General features: G+C 41.0%; 1 protein-coding gene and 1 long non-coding RNA gene across 2 annotated transcripts; both read left to right on the top strand.

Annotated features, from left to right (window-relative positions):
* The first annotated feature begins 7,754 nt into the window (after positions 1 to 7,754).
* LOC112846013 (NLR family CARD domain-containing protein 3-like) lies at positions 7,755 to 11,826 on the top strand. Its single transcript, XM_025905217.1, has 3 exons — positions 7,755 to 8,296; positions 11,603 to 11,731; positions 11,823 to 11,826. The coding sequence occupies exons 1-3, from the start codon at positions 7,800 to 7,802 to the stop codon at positions 11,824 to 11,826; spliced, it is 630 nt and encodes a 209-aa protein (XP_025761002.1). The 5' UTR covers positions 7,755 to 7,799.
* An 8,864-nt stretch (positions 11,827 to 20,690) lies between these two features.
* Positions 20,691 to 21,226, top strand: LOC112846518 (uncharacterized). Its single transcript, XR_003219522.1, has 2 exons — positions 20,691 to 20,859; positions 21,030 to 21,226. It is a non-coding gene; the product is annotated as an uncharacterized LOC112846518 (long non-coding RNA).
* Positions 21,227 to 23,936: the final 2,710 nt, after the last annotated feature.

The raw sequence follows: 23,936 nt of genomic DNA, 5'->3' as shown, positions 1-23,936 counted from the left end.
TCCAATAGAAAAAACAGCACAAAAACACCCATAACTATGACCTTCATTCGGAAATAGACACCTGCACCGCGAGGGAAAAAGGAGCACAAAAGTCTCGTGCAGACGAAGACAAAACGCAGCATAATAATACTTTTAGGTTTTAAAATCTACAAAGGTTTGCACTTTGAGAATCAACTTGTGAGAACTGTGAGTAATGCTCGTGTGTGTACACAAAAAGTGTATAAAGTGCGTGGCGAGGGGCTAGTTATTCTGAGAACCCCTGCTGCAATAAATGAGGGACCACTGTATATACTTTCTCCATGACTATTGTTTTCAACCTGTTAAACTTTAATATTGTCTTGACAGAGATAACTGATTCTGCAGCAGAGCCTGGGCTGGTGAGTCAGGTCCCCAGGAGAGTCGATCACAGAAAAAGGATAAAAACCAGACTTTCCAGGGTCAAATAAAAAGCCGTGTTCAAATGCTAAAACAATAAAATTAAATACTTTAGTGAAAATTTAAACGGAAAACACACACACGGAGAGCAGTGGCGGGAAGACACGTCAGCGTACGCTTACCCCCTCACCCGGAAGCCTCATCCAAGTCCTTAAACTTTCTATCCTTTATATGTTGCTGTACTGATTTATTGTTTAATTCTTGTTTCCTTTTACAGAACTTTGGTCAGCTGTTATATTGTTTTAAAATGCTTTAGAAATAAAGTGAAAATAAAAGGTAAAAGAAGAACGTGTTGCTGGACTGGCTTGTAGAAAGATTTTTTTATTGGCATTTTGTTTATTCTATTATACTATATTTTATATCTATTATTAATATTTAACAAAACAAAAATCTGCTTTGCATAATATAAATATAATTAAATGACTTCAGAAAGACTTCAATTTGACCTTTTAAATTTAATATAATAGTAAAATATATTTTGTTTTTAAAATAATCTTAAAATGTTATTCTACAAAATGCGCAGCAATTTAATTTGCTTATTCTTTTTATGTGACAGTCTGTGGGACCCAGGAAGACGGTATACCTGCATCTCTACCAGTTTCTGTGCACTCCAGCCTCTTCTGTTCCATGTGAGAAGATTTTCTCTAAGGCAGGAGAAATTATCTCCAACAAAAGAAACAGACTCGACCAATCAAAGAGTGGAACAAATTATCTTCTTAAATAAAAACCAAACAGGATGACCTGAAATGCATCGTGTTTTCACTTTACAAGTTCATAAGCATTTTTTTCTTTCCAGTTCACAATCAATTCTACCCCCAAGTCTAAAATATATATAAAAAATTTGGCCTAATATAATATTATTTATAAACATACCTGTCCAGTGATTAAAGTACATGGAGACAGGACCTCACAGTAGAAGCATAACCTGTAAGCAAATGAGCTTGAAAAGAAAAGCGTCTGGACTATTCCATAATGTGTTGTACATTAGTATATGTATATATAATGTATTTTTCATTTATTGTATTTACCAACATCAAGAAGTCACAAGCGAGTAAAGACCACACCATGGCACATGTTTAAATAAGGAACGTTTATTGATCAAGTGTATTTTATTAAACGAATAGACATAATTTTTTCACCCCAAAAAATACTGGTTCAAAGCAACACAAGGGTAGCCCAAAATCAGACAGAATTGTGAACTCCACTCTGTAGAGTGGGCAGTCATACTGAAGCAGCTCGCTTTATTTTGTAGATTCAAGCTGTTCTTCATATTTTTGGCCACCAGATGTCACCAGAGAGGACTGTGTTGAAAAGCTTCGAGTGAGCTTCAGAAAGCTACGTTTGGCCGTCACTAAATCACTTCCTTACAAACCATTAAATCAGGTACCGAAGCAGTTAAGTTCTAAATGAATCTTCGGACGTCACTAATCACGTGACTCTGAGCAAACGAATCAAGCTTCGATACAGTGATTCTGAAGCACACGCGCGGAGCGTCAGCTTTACGCGGGCCAACACAATAGTGTTTAGTGTCCAGGTGTGGAATAGAGCTTGTTATTCGTGTCTCTGTTTGAAGAAACTGTAAGTTTGCTTTATTTCCTGCTTTAACAGTTTGTCTTTATGGACTTTACTGTTTGTTCAGCTCATGTTTGATGTCTTCACACAACCAACTGTGTGTTTTTATTTCCAGTGTCTGTCATTTCCTGTTATTGTTTGTGATCAGAATCCAGGAATCAGACTAAACACAATGACTGTGCCCTGCGCTAGGCCGCTGTTCCATAGTAGCTGCTGTTATATTATCGCCTAGTTAGTTAGCTTAGCTCGCAGAGCTGCTAGCAGTTAGAGAACTGTCACCTTGGTCCTGGGCATTGTTACTGAAATAACGCTGCTCGCTGCCATTTCTACAGCCGTGTTTGACCTGCTGCTTTGTAGGACTACAGTAATGGAGGGATATGGCGGGATATGGAGGCTGAACTCGGCTCTCTGTCACGTTTTGAGGTGAACTGATGAAAGCTGTGTCTCAGATGGAGTGGATGTTAGTCCAGCAACATCAGACACGACCTCTGCAGCTCTCAGTTGATGTGCACACGAATGATTTGTGTTTTTTCTGCAGGTGAAGGTAGAAAGTGTGTGTGAGCTGATCTGGATGTGAATTCAGCAACATGGATCAGTGTGAGGACAGAGAGGAGGGAGTCTCTCCCTCTAAAAGAGCCAGAGATAGCCAGACCAAAGCTCAGAGGTGAGATGACCATCTCTAACTGTTCATGACTCTTCTACATGTCACAGCTCAGCACTCACATCACTGCTCCATCATTATTTACAGGAACCAGCCGGGACCTGCACCCAGTGACGAGTCAAAGGACATGGGTGTTGAGTTTAAAGAAGACCTTTGCCCTTCTGCAGAAAGGTAATGTGTGTCTAAATGCTTTTGTCACTCAGTGTTTGTGAATAAATCCTCCATCATGTTTAATGTCAGCTCTTTTTCACACACATTTCTATGTTCATATGTGAAGCGGTGTGTGTTGGAGTGTTTCCACAAACACAGCAGTCAGAGTGTAAAGAATGGATATTGTAGGAGGTGTTTCTGTTGTGAAGAGGCTGAGTGTCTGTAGGACTCCAGCTGCTCCAGCAGGTGTCTCCTGTGTGCTTTGCTTCAAACACAGTGTAGGGAAAAACTTCCATTCGGGTTTTTCTGGCATTCATGGTGAAATTGTTTAGTGAGCATTTGAAATTTCTATGTGAAACCAGCATAAAGTAGTTTGGACTTTGATTTGTCAGATATAGAAACCTCATGTTAAACAGGTGCCAGTATATATGAAAATCTTGATAAAATAAACTGAGTGCTCATCTTTTTTAGAACCACTGACAGTTATTTATTTTACCGGATATAGTTATATCATTACTTAGTTTTTTTATATTATATTTGCACCACACTACTGTATACTACAATTTTCATTGTATATATTGTATATCTTTATTCCTCTGTTCCTTTGTTTCTCTTGCAGCGTTGAGCATGTGTATGACTAAAGATTTTCCTCTGGGATAGATGAAGATCTTATCTTGTACTGCCATCTTGGCATTTTATATTCTTTATTTACCTTGATTTGTCATTTTTGTTTAGACTTTGATTTATTTTAAGCAGTTCTCTAAGGTTTGCAAGCTCTCTTTGTTTTCTTTTGACAATTTGTTGGATTCTTGAAGTTTTTCTTTAATTTATATATTAACATCTGTGTTAGAGCTAAAGGTACATCAAATAAAATATACATGACAACTAGAGATCATTGTTAACTAAATCACACACTTAGTTCTAATACAGCACAGGTTTAATGATCTTTTGTTGTTTTGGGGTCAATTCTTGTCGCATCAGGTCTACTCATTATTGATTATTTATCATTAAATATATGATGATATTCCCATCACAGAAGAATCCATCCACAAAAGTCACTCCTAATTAAATCCTAAATAGTCCAGATTAAACATTAAACATCTAATCTGCTTTGGAATATACGAAATAAGTAAGAAGTAGATGTGCTGAGACTGTGATTCACATGTTGTCATGTTTTACAGATCAAAGATGGAGAAGGCCTTACCAGTTCAGCTGCTGGAAACGTTGAAGAATTTGGGAGAGGAGGAGCTGAAGCTTTTCCACTTTTACCTGCTGCATGAACCTGGAGGTGACTTCCCCAAAATCTATAAGTGCCAGCTGGAGAACGCAGACAGACTGAAAACAGTAGAAGTGATGGTGCAGGCGTATTCAGACCATGTGATGGAGGTGGCGAGGTCAATTTTAGAGAAGATGAAAGAAGGTCAGTAAAAGGAAAAACACTCACTGCAGTATGCAGCAACAACAATGTTTTTTTTTTTTTTTTTAATGAAATGGATTAAACTGATGCTGTTTTAGTTGGACTTTTTAATTTAGTTCCTTTCTCCTGAAATGATGTAGAAATGATATATTTGCATCATTTTGAAGCTATGCAGGTTTTCATTTTTGAAAAAAACAAAACAAAAAACAGTTCATGATTCAAGGTGCACTTTCCTCCTACAGGAAATGCCTCAGCCCAGGAAGCTTCACCAATTTCATCAGAAGGTAAGAATTCATTACTTAGTCTGTTGAGATTTCACTGAGGAAGAAACGCATGAAACCTGGGCTGACCAATCAGAGCACTTGTTATTTCCATATGGTATCTCTCTAGCTGTAATAAATGAACCTTTGTTTGGTTTAATAATCTCTAATGTAATGCCACTGGATGTAACATTAGTTACCTTATATTCTATAGTCATATCGAGTTAAAACAGAAGATACAGATGTAAAGCTTTAGGTGATATTTGAGGATGATTTGTATTTTTTGGATTTCTTTAAAATGTATTAAAACATGACCTTTTCCTCCCTTTTTCTGCAAAGTTTACAAGATAACATGATTTTATTTACTTTTTTAAACTTTAGCTTGCCAATACTCTGACATTTTCAGATCTATCAATCCCAAATTACAATCCTGAGTCAATTTTATGGGAACAGACAGCAGTTAATATTTCAGGTTTTTATGTTTAGTAGTATTTAATAGTATTCATGTTCAAACATTGCCTCTGATTTTATCGTGGAAAAAGACCTGCTGGAAGTCAATTGGACCTTATTCAGAAAACCTTAAAGAATTTTCCGTGTCTGAAATTGGATGCACACCCGCACTTTGTAGCATTTTATTTTTTAATGTAAATCAGAGATGGTCGAGTAGAAGCCCTAATTTGATGTGAAGTGATATCTTGTGAGTAGAGCTGGGCGATATAAGATTTTTCATATCACGATATGTTTTTTTAATTTCAGGCGATAACGATATATATCACGATATAAGCCAAATAACTATATTTGTAAGATTTAAATGTGCCGTTGCTCACAAGTAAAATGTGAAATAATCAGCAGCTTGTTTTGATTTAAATATTTATTTCCCATCATAAGTTCAACAGGGCAGATGTACTTAAAATGAGACTTCAGTTTCAGATAAATAAAGGCAAATATTACAAACTACACAAAAGGCAGCCGCTAAAGCATTTAAGTTTCAAAATACAACAAAATAAACAGACTACTAAATTGTCAGTTCCACTTAGAAACAAAATATTAATTCTAAAAATAAATCTTAGTTTATTTTCCAGAAGAGACAAAATTGACTAACTTATATAATATTGCTTTGGAAGCGCTGTCTGAGAGAAATGTTTATGTCCAGGGAGTTGGTAATGAGGATCCATTACCTTAATTAGCTGCTTGAATCCTTCATTTTCGACCGTGTTTATTGGTAGCATGTCTTTAGCAAGACAGTAAGCTATGGCATTCGTTATGTTGCTATGTCTCTTAGCTTTTTTGTCATATGGTAAGACGCTGGAGAAAGCAGACTCAATTGACTGTTGCTGCTTCACAGGGATTCCCCTCAGTGTTTTCGATGACGAATTAGCGCTTTCAGTCAGAGATTGAGCGTGCTCTAGTGGGTGGCACTGCATCAGGTGATAAAAAAGGTTTGTTGTATTTCCAGACTTTGTGGGAACATGCTTTCGGCACAATTTACAGTGCGCATTACTCTGTTTTTTGTCAGACTTGAAATAGCCGAAATACCTTCACACTACGGAACTTCTATGGCCCTCCCTTTCGACAATCTCTCCGGCATTGGAACCGTCAGCTGTGTTCTCTTCGTAACCTTCGGTCACGCTCTCGGTTGATTTTTCTCTAGTCGGCACACTCATTTCCTCCATTACCCGCCCGGCACGGCGGCTTCCCAAACAAATACACATGTGCGGCTTGGCACTTGAGCTGTACGTAACAAGTCACGTGACGTGACGCTGCGGCTGTGATTGGTTCGGCGCTACTTAATTTGTATTGGCTGTTCTTTTTTTTTATAAGAAAGAGAGAGATGAGGGCTATCGCAATAGTTTCATTTTTCTATCGAGAAAAAATTATTTCGCAATACATATCGTTATCGTTCTATCGCCCAGCTCTACTTGTGAGGTTTAAGGTTAAGTTATCATGAAGATGCAAAAAACGACACTGTTTAAACTGACTAATCATCTTATCTGCTGTTTTTAATTCAGAGGTTCAAAAGTGTCGGTGTAAACTTAAATCTGCACTGAAGAGGAAGTTCCAGTGTGTGTTTGAGGGGATTGCCAAAGCAGGAAACCCAACCTTTCTGAATCAGATCTACACAGAGCTCTACATCACAGAGGGAGGGACTGCAGAGGTCAATGATGAACATGAGGTCAGACAGATTGAAACAGCATCCAGGAAACCAGACAGACCAGAAACAACAATCAGACAAGAGGACATCTTTAAAGCCTCACCTGGAAGAGATGAACCAAGCAGAACAGTGCTGACAAAGGGAGTGTCTGGCATTGGGAAAACAGTCTTAACACAGAAATACACCCTGGACTGGGCTGAAGACAAAGCCAACCAAGACATCCAGTTCATATTTCCATTCACTTTCAGAGAGCTGAATGTGCTGAAAGAGGAAAAGTTCAGCTTGGTGGAACTTGTTCATCACTTCTTTACTGAAACCAAAGAAGCAGGAATCTGCAGCTTTGAAGACTTCCAGGTTGTGTTCATCTTTGATGGTCTGGATGAGTGTCAACTTCCTCTGGACTTCCACAAAACTACAATCCTAACTGACCCTAGAAAGTCCACCTCAGTGGATGTGCTGCTGATAAATCTCATCAGGGGGAAACTGCTTCCCTCTGCTCACCTCTGGATAACCACACGACCTGCAGCAGCCAATCAGATCCCTCCTGACTGTGTTGGCATGGTGACAGAGGTCAGAGGGTTCACTGACCCACAGAAGGAGGAGTACTTCAGGAAGAGATTCAGAGATGAGGAGCAAACCCGCAGGATCATCTCCCACATCAAGACATCACAAAGCCTCCACATCATGTGCCACATCCCAGTCTTCTGCTGGATCACTGCTACAGTTCTGGAGGATGAGCTGAAAAGCAGAGAGGGAGGACAGCTGCCCAAGACCCTGACTGAGATGTACATCCACTTCCTGGTGGTTCAGGCCAAAGTGAAGAAGGTCAAGTATGATGGAGGAGCTGAGACAGATCCACACTGGAGTCCAGAGAGCAGGAAGATGATTGCGTTTCTGGGAAAACTGGCTTTTGATCAGCTGCAGAAAGGAAACCTGATCTTCTATGAATCAGACCTGACAGAGTGTGACATCGATATCAGAGCAGCCTCAGTGTACTCAGGAGTGTTCACACTGATCTTTAAAGAGGAGAGTGGGCTGTACCAGGACAAGGTGTTCTGCTTCATCCATCTGAGTGTTCAGGAGTTTCTGGCTGCTCTTCATGTCCATCTGACCTTCGTCAACTCTGGACTCAATCTGCTGGAAGAACAAAAAATGACCTCAAAGAAGTGTGAAACTAAAGAATCTTCAGAGACACACTTCTACCAGATTGCTGTGGACAAGGCCTTACAGAGTCCAAATGGACACCTGGACTTGTTCCTCCGCTTCCTCCTGGGTCTTTCACTGCAGACCAATCAGACTCTCCTGCGAGGCCTGCTCACACAGACAGGAAGTAGCTCGCTGACCAATCAGGAAACGGTTCAGTACATCAAGGAGAAGCTCAGTAACAATCTGTCTGCAGAGAAAAGCATAAATCTGTTCCACTGTCTGAATGAACTGAATGACCGTTCTTTAGTGGAGGAGGTCCAACAGTCCCTGAGATCAGGAAGTCTGTCCACAGATAAAGTGTCTCCTGCTCAGTGGTCAGCTCTGACCTTCATCTTACTGTCATCAGAAAAAGATCTGGATGTGTTTGACCTGAAGAAATATTCTGCTTCAGAGGAGGCTCTTCTGGGGCTGCTGCCAGTGATCAAAGTCTCCCACAAAGCTCTGTGAGTCAATATGTAATCAGGCTTTTATTTATTTTTTTTTTAAATATTTATTCTAGTTACAATTAGGGATGAGTATTGTTTAGGTTTTATCCGATACCAGTGCCAAACCGGTACTTTTGAAACGGTGCCGGTGCTTAAACGGTGCTCGAACCGGTGCTTAAAGAATGGAGAACACAAACTTTGTCCTAAAACCTCTCATGTTTAGCTGTTTTTTTTATTTTTTTTATTTTTTTTTAGGGCCCGAGCACTGAGAGTGCGAAGGCCCTATTGTATCTGCTCTGTTTTTTATTATTATTATTATTATTATTATTGTTATTATTATTTTTCATTGAAATCAGTTGCCTTTTTGAGGGCTTTAACATGCTCAAAAACTCATGAAATTTTGCACACATGCCAGGTCTGGTGAAAAATTTCGTATTTTAATGGTTTTACATATGATCACTGGGAAATGGCTCTAGAGCACCACCTATGCCTTGTTAAATGCAGCCCTACGAACACATAGTTTGAGCTACATGTATGAAATCTGGCACAGATGTGTATCATGCCAAGACAAACAAAAAAGTCAGTGGGACCATTGACGCAAACCCAACAGGAAGTCCGCAATTTAGAAGTGAAGGTGACATTTTGGCTCTAATTTTGCCATTTCCATGCCACGAACTCCTCCTTGGGGTTTGATTGTATAAGCTTCATGTTTGGTGTGTCAACTACACACCTGGGCCATGTTAAATTGCGGAGCTTTTGAGTTTTCGGGATACGGTGAGGCCGTGGCGCCACGGCGAATTTCGATGACTCGCCATGACAATCTTAATGCCTCTCATTCTGTCATACATTGTCCGATCTGGACCAAAGAGCACACATATGATAAGGCTCCACCCCTGAACATATTTCAACTGCCATATTTGACACCAGGGACAGCGCCACCTAGTGGGAACAGGAAATGTCATGTTTTACACTTTGGTGTACAGTATTGTTATGGTTGACATCTGCAGCCTCAAATTTCTCCAGGAAAGCCTTAAGGAGTTGGTCTTGGCTTACAGTGAAACTGTAACTTTTCGCGAAAGGGTGTGACCCCAGCAGCATGGCGAATATTGATGTCTCGCCATGGAGAAAGAAATTAGTATAACTCAATGAAATCCAATCTGATCAGTACCAGACTTTACAGGCATGATGTCAGACCTGCCCTGAATAGATTGATGTGCCCATTGTCAGGAATACGCAGAGCGCCACCTAGTGGCAACAGGAATTGTCATGTCTTTCACTTTGTTGTACTGATTTTCACAGGTTCATCGTGGCAACCTCAAAAGCGGTGAATATTACCATCAGTCCTTTATGATGCTTCAGTGAGAAAATTGTGGCTTTAAACTGAACGTCGCACCCTGGTGGCAACGCAGTTCACCATGAACAATGAAGTTTCTGCTACACTGGCAAGGCTAGGGGCCAGGACTCTCCTCTTCGGGTTCTTGGGGGATGTTGCTAACTCCAGGTCCGATAACAGGCACCACACCTGCAGTAGATGTGCTCGGTGTGAGGTCTCGCAGCAAGCTATCAAATATGGTGCATTTCTCGGCTTTTTAAAAAACGCTATGCGTCGCCAGGTGTTTCATCAGATTTGAGGTGTTGGCTCGTTTACACAGTATCACCTTAAAGCACTTGTTGCAGGCTGCTGAGTTTGCATCTTTTGCTGTGAGGTTCAGCCAGACTTTTGACCGCTTCGCCTTGGGCATTTTTAATCTGTAGCTCTGGTCTAAAAGAACGTATGTACCTGGGCCCGCCTACTATCCTTGGAAAGGTAAAATGATTGGCTAGAATCCAAAGTGTATGACATTGCAGGGAAAAAAAAGCACTGAAATAAAGCACCAAAATGTGCCCTGCTTTTCGGTCTGGTTACTACTGTTTATGTCAGAACCATACCAGTACCCATCCTTAGTTACAATTACAATTTGTTAATAGCACAATTGTGCAATTAACAAATATAAACACTGTGATGTGTGCTGGTCCATCAGTCCACTCCTTGGTTAGATGCGAGCTCACTTTTTTCTATGTTATTATTATTCTTTATTGTATGCCCAGGTTCTGCAGCTGCTAACAAACTGAATAATATTCCATATGTTGCCTTTGGGTTCCTGTTGTGAAATGGAAGAAAAATCTCACTGACGGATTCTTAGAAAATGCCTTTCTCCACCTAGTCAGGGAAGACTGGGTTGAGAAATTTCATAAGTGTTCTTGGTGGAGCATTATTATTTCTCTTCAACCTGATTCAGTGTGTCTATCCAGAATAATTCAGCTGCCAACACCAAGCATGTCCACTATACATTATATCAAAATAAGAAAATCCTTTCAGGCTCCTACGTCAGTCCTATGCCTGGTAGCTGCGCGGTTCCTTGGTGGGTCCTGGGTGGGCTTGGGTCCTGGCCGGTTGTTGCCGGGGTTGTGGGTGAGTGCATGCATGGGGTGCCCAGTCTGGATGGGCTCAGGCCTGGGCACCGTGTACCCCCCAAGTGTAGGGACCTATGCCCCCCCCACGACCACCACGCTCCACTGCTGGTGCATTAGTGGTTCTTGGTGTCCAGGGCTGGGTTCTTTGGTATGTACTGTCTCACTCCTGACAGCTGCTTGGCATGGTCTAAACCCATGGCTCTGTTGAACCTCTTCCGGGGTGTGGAGGGTCCTCAGTTCTCTTGGCCCAGGGCTTGGTCTGCTCTGGCGTGGCCGGCTGCCAGTGGAGTCTGCGGGCTCGTCTCTGCAGTGGGTGGGTGGCATGATTGTCCCTTCGGTGGTCCTCCTTCGGTTCTTGAGCTCGGGGGGGGGGGGGGGCAGCTCTGGATGTCTGGGGCCCAGGTGTCCTCCATACCTGCTTCATGTCCTGGGGGGCAGGGCTGTTCCACCCTAAGAATACAAGTGTGCTGACACACAGGTGTACAAACAAGTACTCACAGAAACGCACTATCTTGGTTGTCTGCTGCCTCTAAACATATCGCGCATTATTAGTATAGTGTGCTGCTCAGTAACATTTATTATTTACAGTTACTTTTGTTGTATGTTGGTTGTTTCTATGGTTTCGCTGCTGTTTTTTGTTGTTTGTTTGTTTGTTTGTTTGTTTTCAGCAGGTGGTCAAGTAGATTTTCAGTCTTCTCTTTCTCTATCCTCCTTCACTTCTATTTCTCTCTCTCTCTCTCTCGCTCTCTCGCTGTCTCTCTCGCCCTCCCCCTCCATTTTTAGTTAACCATGACTTTTGTCTGTGCAACATGTGTTTTTCTTGTCTGTGTTTAACAAATGTCACAGATTTCATGCTTCTTTATTTTGTAGGCTGAGTGTCTGTGAGCTGTCAATGACAGGCTGTGAAGCTCTGACTTCAGTACTCAGTTTCAAGTCCTCTAGTCTGAGAGAGCTGGACCTGAGTATCAACAGCTTGGATGATTCAGGTGTGAAGCTTCTGTCCGCAACTTTGGGGAGTCCATGTTGTAAACTGAATACTTTGAGGTCAGTATATTCAGCTTTTTGTTTTGTTTTTGTTTTTTTTGTTCAGCTGACAAATTAAACAGTTATAAATGTAGATCACAATGAGAAATACTAACAAACACTTATTTCTAAGTGAAACTGTCACATTTCTAACCTGTTTAATCCCAGGCAATAAGGACTCTTTAAAATATATTGCAAGATGTAGTAGCTTCTTAGCACACACTGATTAATAAAATGAGTTTTTCATCGTTCATCTTTTAATTTTCAGCCTGAGTCTTAGTAACCTCGTGGAGAGTAGCTCTGAAACTCTTTCTGCTGGACTGCAGAATCTAAACTGCAAGCTGATTACTCTGAGGTCAGAGCAAGAAATTTTTTTTTTTCTCAAAATTTGATTAAGCTCATCCATTTACTGTTGCATCTTATAAGGTTTCCTGAAGTATTCTTAAGAAAAACAGGGTTAAATATTGGCAATAACTCCATGCTGACAACATTTTAACACTAGTGTTTGTTTGTTTTTTGTTTTTGTTTTTTGTGGGGGGGGGGGTTTAAGGCTAATGGGCTGTAAGTTCTCAGAGGGAATTTGTGAAACTCTGTGCTCAGTTCTCAGCTCCCAGTCCTCTAGTCTGAGAGAGCTGGACCTGAGTAATTCTGAGGTGCAGGATTCAGGAATGAAGCTTCTGTCTGTAGGAATAAAGACTTCACAGTGTACACTAGAAACACTCAGGTAAGATCAACAATATTATATTATTGATTTTCATCAGTAGCCAAAAATAACCAATAATTGTAGCTAATTCAGTAAACTTCATCTATGTGTTTTATCATTTCATGACTTCTCACTGCACTATTATTGCACTTTAACACAGATGTTGTTTGTGTTCTCTATGATGTTTCAGACTGCGTAGCTGTTTCTTGTCAGAGGAAAGTTGTGAAGATCTGTCCTTAGTTCTTAGCTCTCAGTCCTCAAGTCTGAAAGAGCTAAACCTGAGTAACAATAACCTGCAGGATTTGGGTGTAAAGCTTCTGTCTGCTGCACTGCGGAGTTCACAATGTAACCTTGAAACTCTCAGGTCAGGATTCAAATCTTTCCACAGATGATCATTTGAAATGTGATTTATATCTGTTATACAAAAAGCTAAGTTAACATTTTATCTAAGGTTTCTTTGTTTTTGTTTTTTTTAAATAAATGTAATAATAAATGTAATAAATGTTTGAATTACAAACTGAGCAGACATGAAAGGGGGATGGAAAAGAAGAATACGAGTTGGGGAGAAAGTTGACAGAAGGAGAGGAAGAGAAAAATAGAGGGAGTGAGAGAAAAAAAACATCTGCTTCAATACCCACTTAATTTATTGCCAAAGTATTCACTCAGTCTCTCTACTGATTCGTTAGCTTAGCTTAGCTTAGGTCGTAGCCATCTCGGTAGCAGCATGGCCTCTTCACCTGTCCTTCCTGCACTTTGTGTGATATGTTTAGTTACTCCTCGGCCTCCTTTAGCAGTAATGATACCTGTAACAAATGTAGCATATTTGCAGCTCTGGAGGCCAGGATTACTGAATTGGAGACTCTGCTTTGCACACTTGATACACCCATAGTTAACCAGGCCCCTGTAGCTGGTGCAGCTGAAAGTAGCGTAGGCCCCGCTAGCTTTTCCCCAGCAGCCCCCGAGCAGTTGGGGAAAGAGGATGACTGGGTGACGGTGAGGAGGAAACATAGTCTTAAACAGAAGCCCCAGGTACACCACCAACCTGTTTATGTGTCTAACCGTTTTTCCCCAGTCGGCGACACACCCGCCGGGGGTCAAACTCTGGTAATTGGTGATTCTGTTCTCAGACATGTGAAGCTAGAGACACCGGCAACCATAGTCAATTGTCTTCCAGGGGCCAGAGCAGGCGACATTGAGGGAGATTTAAAACTGCTGGCTAAGGGTAAACGTAAATTCAGTAAAATCATAATTCACGTCGGCAGTAATGACACCCAGTTACGCCAATTGGAGGTCACTAAAATCAATATTGAATCGGTGTGTAACTTTGCCAAAACAATGTCGAACTGTGTAGTTTTCTCTGGTCCCCTCCCCAATCAGACCAGGAGTGACATGTTTAGCCGCATGTTCTCCTTAAATTGCTGGCTGTCTGAGTGGTGTCCAAAAAACGATGTGTGCTTACACACCTCTCTGCAGCTTCTCTCCTCCTGTTACCCCCCCCCAAACCCCATCTCCGTAAAGACTGTGTCAGCTCCCAAACAGACAAAAAGCAAGCTAAAAACCAGCAAAAAACAACTTAAACATAAAAAATCACAAAGAAAGAACAATAGAGCATCCACATCTGAACCAAAGAGTAAAACCGTGAAATGTGGATTATTAAATATTAGAGTTCTCTCCTTTAACTCTGTTAGTACATGACTTAATATCAGTCATGTACTAACTAACTAACTAAAAATTTGAGCGCACATAAAAAAAAAATTTGCAGGTGCAAGTGTTGCATTTTGAGGAGAAATTTATTTTGAGCGAAGAAAAGCTAAATTTGAGTGAACAAAATTCATTGCTGTATGCCAAAAATGTATTTCAGTGTTTACTATTATCCATACACACACATAATAGCAGCCCCTCTCGCTTAGTTTTTGCATTTGTGCTTGCTCGCAATGTGTTGCTTGCGCTCTCAACATTTCTGCCCGTGCGCACTCAACTCTTTCTGTACACAGTTATATTTGTACCCAAAAAAAAAAAAAAACCCACTCAATCACAGACTTGGATCCAAAAAAATCTGATGGGCTGTTTTGGTGTCCAATCAGTTGGAAATGACGAAATGCAATATTCCAGAATCCATTTCATCCAAAACTCAAACAAGGCAGTGGCGGAGTTTGAAATATTACTCTTTCTGGGTCACAAAATAAACTTTTAAGATATTTTCATGCGAGAATGGTGCCGTGTAAACTTCAAATATCTGGTTGATTTATCAAGACATCACATATTTGCATAAGTGCTCTAATTGTTTTCGAACTGAGCGAGAGGGGCTGCTATTGTGTGTGTGTGTGTGTGTGTGTGTGTGTGTGTGTGTGTGTGGATAATAGCAAACACTGAAATACATTTTTTGCACGAAGCAATGAATTTTGTTAACTCAAATTTAGCTTTTGTTCGCTCAAAATAAAATTCTCCTCAAAATGCAACACTTGCACCTGCAAAAATTATGTGCGCTCAAATTATTTTTTTTTTTACAATAAAATAACACCATAAGGGGGCGGTGTGGCAGCAATTTTTCACACCAGCCTATTAATTAACGAAAGACCAAGACAGACTTTTAATTCATTTGAAAGCCTGATGCTTAGCCTCGTCCACCCCAGCTGTAAAACTCAGATGATAACAAGTAAGACTGGTTTCTATCGTCCACCTGGGCCTCACACAGAGTTTCTGTCTGATTTCTCAGACTTTGTATCTGATTTAGTGCTCAGCTCAGATAAAATAATTATTATGGGTGATTTTAACATCCATGTAGATGCTAAAAATGACAGCCTCAACATGGCATTTAATCTGTTATTAGACTCAATTGGCTTCTCTCAAAATGTAAAAGAACCCACCCACCACTTTAATCACACTCTAGATCTTGTTTTAACATATGGCATAGAAACTGAACATTTAACAGTGTTTCCTGAAAACCCTCTCCTGTCTGATCCTTTCCTGATAACATTTACAATAATTGATTACACAGCAGTGGAGAGTAGACTTTATCAAAGTAGATGTCTTTCTGAAAGCGCTGTAACTAAGTTTAAGAATATAATCCACCCACTGTTATCATCTTCAATGCCCTGTACCAACACAGGGCAGAGCAGCTATCTGAACGCTACTCCAACAGAGGTCGATTATCTTGTTAATAATTTTACCTCCTCACTACGTACGACTCTGGATACTGTAGCTCCTGTGAAAACTAAGGCCTCAAATCCGAAGTACCTGACTCCATGGTATAATTCTCAAACACGTAACCTAAAGCAGATAACTTGTTAGCTGGAGAGGAAATGACGTGTCACAAATTTAGAGGATCATCATTTAGCCTGGAGAAATAGTTTGCTGCTTTATAAGAAAGCCCTCCGCAAAGCCAGAACATCTTACTATTCGTCACTGATTGAAGAAAATAAGAACAACCCCAGGTTTCTCTTCAGCACTGTAGCCAGGCTGACAAAAAGTCAGAGCTCTACTGAGCCAACCATCCCTTTAACGTTAACTAGTAATGACTTCATGAACTTCTTCACAAATAAATTTTTAATCATTAGAGAAAAAATTACCAATAATCATCCCACAGATGTAATATCGTCCACAGCTACTTTTAGTACCATTGATGTTAAGTTAGACTCTTTTTCTCCAATTGATCTTTCTGAGTTAACTTCAATAATTACTTCCTCCAAACCATCAACGTGTCTTTTAGACCCCATTCCTACAAAACTGCTCAAAGAAGTCCTGCCATTAATTAATTGTTCGATCTTAAATATGATCAACCTATCTCTAATAATCGGCTATGTACCACAGGCCTTCAAGGTGGCTGTAGTTAAACCTTTACTTAAAAAGCCATCTCTAGACCCAGCTGTCTTAGCTAATTATAGGCCAATCTCCAACCTTCATTTCATTTCAAAAATCCTTGAAAGAGTAGTTGTCAAACAGCTAACAGATCATCTGCAGAGGAATGGCTTATTTGAAGAGTTTCAGTCAGGTTTCAGAGCTCATCACAGCACAGAAACAGCTTTAGTGAAGGTTACAAATGATCTTATGGCCTCTGACAGTGGACTCATCTCTGTGCTTGTCCTGCTAGACCTCAGTGCAGCGTTCGATACTGTTGATCATAATATCCTATTAGAGCGATTAGAACATACTTCAGGTATTACAGGTACTGCACTGCAGTGGTTTGTCATATCTATCTAATAGACTCCAATTTGTGCATGTAAATGGAGAGTCCTCTTCACACCCTAAGGTCAATTATGGAGTTCCACAGGGTTCAGTGCTAGGACCAATTCTGTTTACATTATACATGCTTCCCTTAGGCAGCATCTTTAGAAGACATAGTATACATTTTACACCCAGCTGTGCTCATCATACACCCAGCTCTATCTATCCATGAAGCCAGGTAACACACACCAATTAGTTAAACTGCAGGAATGTCTTAAAGACATAAAGACCTGGATGGCTGCTAACTTTCTGCTTCTTAATTCAGATAAAACTGAGGTTATTGTACTCGGCCCTGAAAATCTTAGAAATATGGTATCTAAGCAGATTCTTACTCTGGATGGCATTACCTTGGCCTCCAGTAATGCTGTGAGGAACCTTGGAGTCATTTTTGACCAGGACATGTCCTTCAACGCACGTATTAAACAAATATGTAAGACTGCTTTCTTCCATTTGCGCAACATCTCTAAAATTAGAAATATCCTGTCTCAGAGTGACGCTGAAAAACTAGTTCATGCATTTATTACTTCCAGGCTGGACTACTGTAATTCATTATTATCAGGATATCCTAAAAACTCGCTGAAAAGCCTTAAATTAATCCAAAATGCTGCAGCAAGAGTACTGACAGGGACTAGAAAGAGAGAGCATATTTCCCCTGTTTTAGCTTCCCTTCATTCCCTTCATTAACTTCCTGTTGAATCCAGAACTGAATTCAAAATCCTGCTCCTCACATACAAGGTCTTAAATAATCAGGTCCCCTCTTATCTTAATGACCTTGTAGTACCATATCACCCTATTAGAGCACTTTGCTTTCGCACTGCAGGCTTACTTGTTGTTCCTAGAGTATTTAAAAGTAGAATGGGAGGGAGAGCCTTCAGTTTTCAGGCCCCTCTTCTGTGGAACCAGCTTCCAGTTTGGATTCGGGAGACAGACACCATCTCTACTTCTAAGATTAGGCTTAAAAAATTCCTTTTTGCTAAAGCATATAGTTAGGGCTGGACCAGGTGACCCTGAATCCTCCCTTAGTTGTGCTGCAATAGACGTAGGCTGCCGGGGGATTCCCATGATGCATTGAGTTTTTCCTTTCCAGTCACCTTTCTCACTTACTGTGTTAGTAGACCTCTCTGCATTGAATCATGCCTGTTATTAATCTCTGTGTCTCTTCCATAGCATGTCTTTATCCTGTCTTCCTTCTCTCACCCCAACCGGTCGCAGCAGATAGCCCCGCCCCTCCCTGAGCCTGGTTCTGCCGGAGGTTTCTTCCTGTTAAAAGGGAGTTTTTCCTTCCCACTGTCGCCAAAGTGCTTGCTCATAGGGGGTCATATGATTGTTGGGTTTTTCTCTGTACCTATGAAGCGCCTTGAGGCGACTTTTGTTGTGATTTGGCGCTATATAAATAAAATTGAATTGAATTGTTTATGACAGTTAAAATGAATAACGTTCATATAGGAAATAAATTTCTCTCGTCTAAACTGTATATGGTGTTAAATAGGCCTCATACTACTGTCCTTTAATGTCGGTCATAAGGGTGGTACTTCAAGAGCCATATATTTTATGAGGTGGTACTCACTGTGAAAAGTTTGAGAACCACTGTGGTATTCTATAAATACGAATCAGTGCACCAGGTAGAAAGGTTTCTGGTTGGGAAGGTGTGTGAACTCGTGAACAAGACTTCGAGATACTTAAATTCCTCCACTTTGGGCAGGAACTTGTCGCTGACCTAGATTGGGCACTCCCTCTTTTTCAGGCTGAGGATCATGGCCTCAGATTGGGAGGTGCTGATTCTTATTCCCACCACTTTACACTCAGCTGTGAACCGTTCCAATCTGTGAGAAGCAGAGATGAGATTCTGAAACTGGTTGGGCAAACTCCCATGCACCCTCAATGATCCCTGAGAGGATAAAGAGCTGGTCCAGTGTTCCACGATGAGGATCAAAACAGTGTTGTTCCTTCTCTATCCAAGGTTCGACTAACAGACAAACTCTCCTTCACAGCACCCTGGCATAGACTTTCCCAGGGAGGCTGAGGAGTCTGATTCCCCGTATAGCTGGAACACACCGTCCAGTCCCCCTTGTTAAAGATTGGTACCACCACCCTGGCCTGTCAATCCAGAGATACCCTGATCTCCACGAAACATTGTAGAGGCATGTCAACCAAGACAGCACCACAACATCCAAAGCCTTCAGGAACTCGGAGCGGACCTCATGCACCCCCAGGGGTTCTCCCACCACAGAGTTGTTAACTGCCCTTCCTCCATGAAAGACACACCAGGAGGATTAAGGAGGTCCTCGAAGTATTCCTTCCACCGCCTGACAATGTTCTCAGTCAGCAGCGCTCCACCCGCACTATACACAGTGCAGGTAGGACACCGCTTTTTCCTCCTGAGTCGCATGATGACTTGCCAGAACTTCTTTCTTTGAGGCAGCCCAAAAGTCTTTTTCCGTGGCCTCTCCGAAGTCTACACCCGATGTTTTATTTATTTATTTATTTATTTTTAAATTTATTTATTTTTTGGTAATGCTTCAGCCACTGCCCAAGCTGAGTTCCACTTGACCTGTCGTTACCTACCAGCTGCTTCGGTAGTCCCACAGACTAAACAAGTCCGATAGGACTCCTCCTTCAGTGTCCAACATTTGATTCGGGGTTACCACCTTGACAGGTGCCAACTGCCTTGTGGCTGCAGCTCAGCGCAGCAGCTTTGGCAATGGACGTGTTGAACATCATCCATTTGGACTCCATGTCCCCAGTCTCCCTCAGAAGCTCAGTCAGAGGTGTGGTTTGAAGATCTCGTGGACTGGGGCCTCTTCCAGGTGTTGTTAGTGCAACATCATTATAGGTGTAGGTGTGCCAGATCTGTCCAGCATCCTTCCGTGCCATCTGATCCAACTGACTACCAGGTGGCGATCAGTTGACAGCTCACCCCCTCTTTCTTCTCCACTCCCCTGCTTTTAATCCTAATACTTAAATTTCATGGGTGGAAATGGATAATGTTATTGTATCAGTCATCCAGAAAATTGTTGACACATTGATTATTGTTTTGTGTGTCTGCAGTCTGTCAGGCTGTCTGATCGCAGAGGAAGGCTGTACTTCTCTGGTCTCAGCTCTGATCGCCAACCCCTCCCATCTGAGAGAGCTGGACCTGAGCTACAATCATCCAGGAGACTCAGGAATGAAGCTGCTGTCGGCTGGACAACAGGAATTACGTTCTCTGGACACACTCAGGTATGACGAGAATGTCTGATAGAGGAGGAAGAGATGGAAACAGTTCTTGTGTCCTTCACTCACTTCCTGAGTTTTTCTTGATGCATGCTCATCATCCAGGTAAGGAAATCCCAAAAATTTGATTGTGTTAATCTGGATGAGCGTTTTCAGTGGGAGAAACGTTTCGTCACTCATCCAAGTGACTTCTTCAGTCTGAGCTGACTGCAGATTTCGTCTCCCCAACCTTATAAATAGTAAATTTATGCGTGAAACTAGTACCACTGGTGAACAATGGGCTATGAAGTCAATTTCTTGATCATTAATATGCACATTTTAATTGTTCTCAGAGCTAACCGAGGACCATTGATAAATGGGTTCATCATGAAACTGACCTAACAGCCCATTTTTCATTCAAGTGGCTAGTTTAAGTCATTGTGAAAGTGGCCCCTGTGTACGTAATAAAGTGTCAGCCATGTTACTTGTGTTTCAGATGTTGTATGTCCACAGTCACAATGACAGTCAGTGACTCTGACAGAAGGATGAACAGGTTTCAGGTAGCATTAAAACGCATGAAAACAACGCTGCACTCAGAGGTCATGTACAGTAACCACACTGACACCAAGATGAGAAAAACAGCTGGCCGCAAAGCTGGGGGGGGGGGGGCCTTTCCAGCTAAACAGAAGAGGAATATAAAGATAATGAAGGTCACAGTTTGAATCAGTCATATTTCATTCAATACAGTGGTGTACTGACAGATCCAGGATCAGTCCAAATCATCAGCAGATTGATCCGCATATTGATTGAAGTGTACTTGTGAAAATGTTGTCCTGTTCCTTTATCGGTGTGTAACAGTATGTGTATGAGAGCGATGTAATGTCCATGTGTGCATGCTGAAAGAGACTGTGCTGGTCTGACCCCCCTCCTCCTTTCAGGGTGGAGCCTGCTGGAGTCCAATGGTTGAAACCAGGTTTGAGGAAGTGTAAGTGTGTTTTTAATGCAATCCATGAAAACAAAGCAGCACACATTCAACCATCTTCAAACTGTCACATCATTCATTCACATCTCTGATGTCAGGAGTCATCATCAAAGTGTCAATGAACAGATGATGGATCAATAACTGCAGCTGGATTGTGTTTGTTCTCTCATCAGATTCCTGTCAACTCACAGTCGACACAAACACAGTACACAGATGGCTCCAACTGTCTGACAACGACATGAAGGTGACACGCGTGTGGGAGACTTTTTCATATTCTGATCATCCAGACAGATTTGATTGGCATCCACAGCTGCTGTGTAGAAATGGTCTGACTGGTCGCTGTTACTGGGAGGTCAAGTGGAAAGGAAAAGTTTATATATCTGTGAGTTACAGAAGAATAATAAGGAAAGGAAAGGGTATTGACTGTGTGCTTGGATACAATGCTCATTCCTGGAGTCTGAGGTGCTCAGGTTATGGTCCTTGTTCTGTCTGTCATAATAACAGACAAACATCTATCTCCTCCTCCTCCTCCTACTCAGTTTCTAACAAAGTAGCAGTGTATGTGGACTGTCCTGCTGGCACTCTGTCCTTCTACAGAGTCTCCTCTGACACTCTGATCCACCTCCACACCTTCAACACCACATTCACTGAAACTCTTTATCCTGGATTTGCATTTGGCTACGATTCCTCAGTGTCCTTGAGCTGAGTTGAGTGTAAAGAGTGTCTCCTGTTAGAGAAACACTGACTGCTGAACAGATACTTCAGTCTGTACATGTCTGTCTCTTTCTGTTGGATTTATATTTTATTATTGTCATTTGTGTTGGGAAATATTTAGCCATATATGCTTAGAGGTGTATAATCGAGTGTGTAGTGATAGGATGTGTGATCCTTAGGAGTCTGCAAAGACGTGTGCATTCCAGCGTGTTCTGGCATTCACACCTACATCCTGGGAGCATGGGAGAGGTCGTACCTTCTTTTATTGTTTTATGGTAGGATTTGCATATCTATATCTGTTTTAGTCGAAGTGCCTTTTGTTTAGATGAACTGCTGGACTTCCAGACCAGCAGGTTTAGGGAAGTCGTTTATGGGATCACACTCTGACCACACACACACGACCCACACAGACAAGGTATTCTTTGTCCACATGTATACCTATATGAAACGTCATATGTTAATGAACCTATGCATATTCATGTAACCACAATGAAAGGAGTCCTATGGGGAACCTGGCTGAGAGTCTGACGGAGGTCAAGTGGGTGGAACGACACTTGGCTCCAGGCAGGCCTCCCTCATGCATGAGTAACATAAAGAACTTTGCCTGCTTGGTGCTTTTTGCTGTGTAGTTGTATTGTCTTGAACGTTCCAGCAAATGGGTTTGTAACATAAACCTATCACTTTCTCTCAGAAACATATTTTCAAATTCATGGATTCAATCAGTTGATGTTTTAAACTGTTCTAAATGATTCCTTGTGAACTTCTTCCTCTTCAGTCCTTTAAAGATGGAAGCTCCCATTATTCCAGGATTCACATGTTTTTGTCTTTTTCCACTCAAAGCTTCACAGTGAATATCAGTATGTTATGTTTCTCTGAAGCTCAGTTCACAACCAGCTCCTCTGCATTTTCAACAAGTCTTAGCTCATTAAAATGAATCCAAATGTTTGATTTCTTTCTTAATTGGATTTTTCCATCATGGCTGAATAAGTGGACATCCAATAGTACTTAGTGTATAAACTATTAAAGGCATTCAGCATCTATCATGTTTCTGTCATTCTATAAAAACAGCTGCTTTGGATCAGTTTTTAAATCAAAGGAACTCCTTGATCTCTTCATTGATGATTATTTTTTGACCCTCATCCGGTGAGCAGATGAACTGCATGACATCAGTTTAATGAGCACAGTTGCCATGAAGTGTTTTTAAATTTTTACGATGTTGTGTCAAAAATTTTGAAGCCAGCAAGCCAAATAACCTTAACCACCTGATGATGTGGAGATTCACCTTTCTTTTCTTTTTTGTTCTTTTAGATCCAATTAAAATCAAATCGCTCAAAGGTCGTCTGGAAAAAGTGTACAATTCTTGAAACAAAGTTTATTAAACCGAGTCATATGAACAGCAAAACATGTCAAAGCAAGCGAAACAAACTCTGGGGTCTAGAGCCTTAAGCACAGACAGAAAGAGCTGATGGGGACATTTCTGACTAGGGCTGGGTATCGTCACTGATTTCTAGAATCGATTCAATTCCGATTCACAAGGTCCCAAATCGATTTGATCCACGATTCGATTTAATTCGATTCAATTCGATTTGAATCTGGGAAATTTTGACAGTCAGAAATATTATAATTCAGATCAGTATATTTACATATTTTTGTATCAATAAAAAGGAAGCTGACACACGCAAGACTTTATCAAAGGTGTGAGTGTCACAGCAGATGCCTTTGTGTCAAAGCAGCTGAAGATAAAACACAGAAAAACATGAGGGTGATTTTACTGGCCTGGGATTTTATAAAATTTTTTAGATTTTTACGTTATCCAAGCCAGAATCGATTTTAATCGGTAAATCGATTATAAAAACCCACCCCTATTTCTGACCCTACTTCTATAAGATTCCGTAACCCTCCTCTAGCAAGCTTTTAACTTTTGACTCCTTGTCTTTTAGTCATTTAAGTTTAAACTATAGGTATTTTCCCAATTTTACAAATGTCGGTATTATAACAATTATTGACTAAATGTGTTTGTCAATGTTTTACTGTAACCAACATGTTGAATTTACACATTTTTGGCACTTGTCTTACATAATTTCTGGGCACTCTTCACACACCTTGTCATCCAAAATTTCATTAGGTCATCTTGGAGTTGGATGGCCAAAAGGAATTTAGAAGTTCAAGTAATAACAGGTGTAAGGCCAGCTACTTAGTAGAAAAAGAGAGTTCCAGGTGCATCTTCAGCAGGGCCAACTTTGATTAACCTGATGTTTTGACTTATTACAATAGGCCAAACGTTTCATGTTAATCCTAATTATTAAATCTCACAAACTGTGTGGGCCAACAGGAGCTCACACAACAAGTGGCGCCGACTTGTGATA

The sequence above is a fragment of the Oreochromis niloticus genome, linkage group LG3, assembly GCF_001858045.2.
Source record: "Oreochromis niloticus isolate F11D_XX linkage group LG3, O_niloticus_UMD_NMBU, whole genome shotgun sequence".
Taxonomy (NCBI): domain Eukaryota; kingdom Metazoa; phylum Chordata; class Actinopteri; order Cichliformes; family Cichlidae; genus Oreochromis; species Oreochromis niloticus.
The sequence above is the reverse complement of the archived record's forward strand: the minus strand, read 5'-3'. Positions and strand labels throughout refer to the sequence as shown.

What these genes read in the sequence shown, in the direction of transcription:
- LOC112846013 (XM_025905217.1), top strand. Translation starts at nt 7,800, where the DNA reads ATGACCTCAAAGAAGTGTGAAACTAAAGAATCTTCAGAGACACACTTC. An exon ending in AAAGTCTCCCACAAAGCTCT is followed by an intron (nt 8,297 to 11,602) that starts GTGAGTCAATAT and finishes TTTATTTTGTAG; the next exon opens with GCTGAGTGTCTGTGAGCTGT.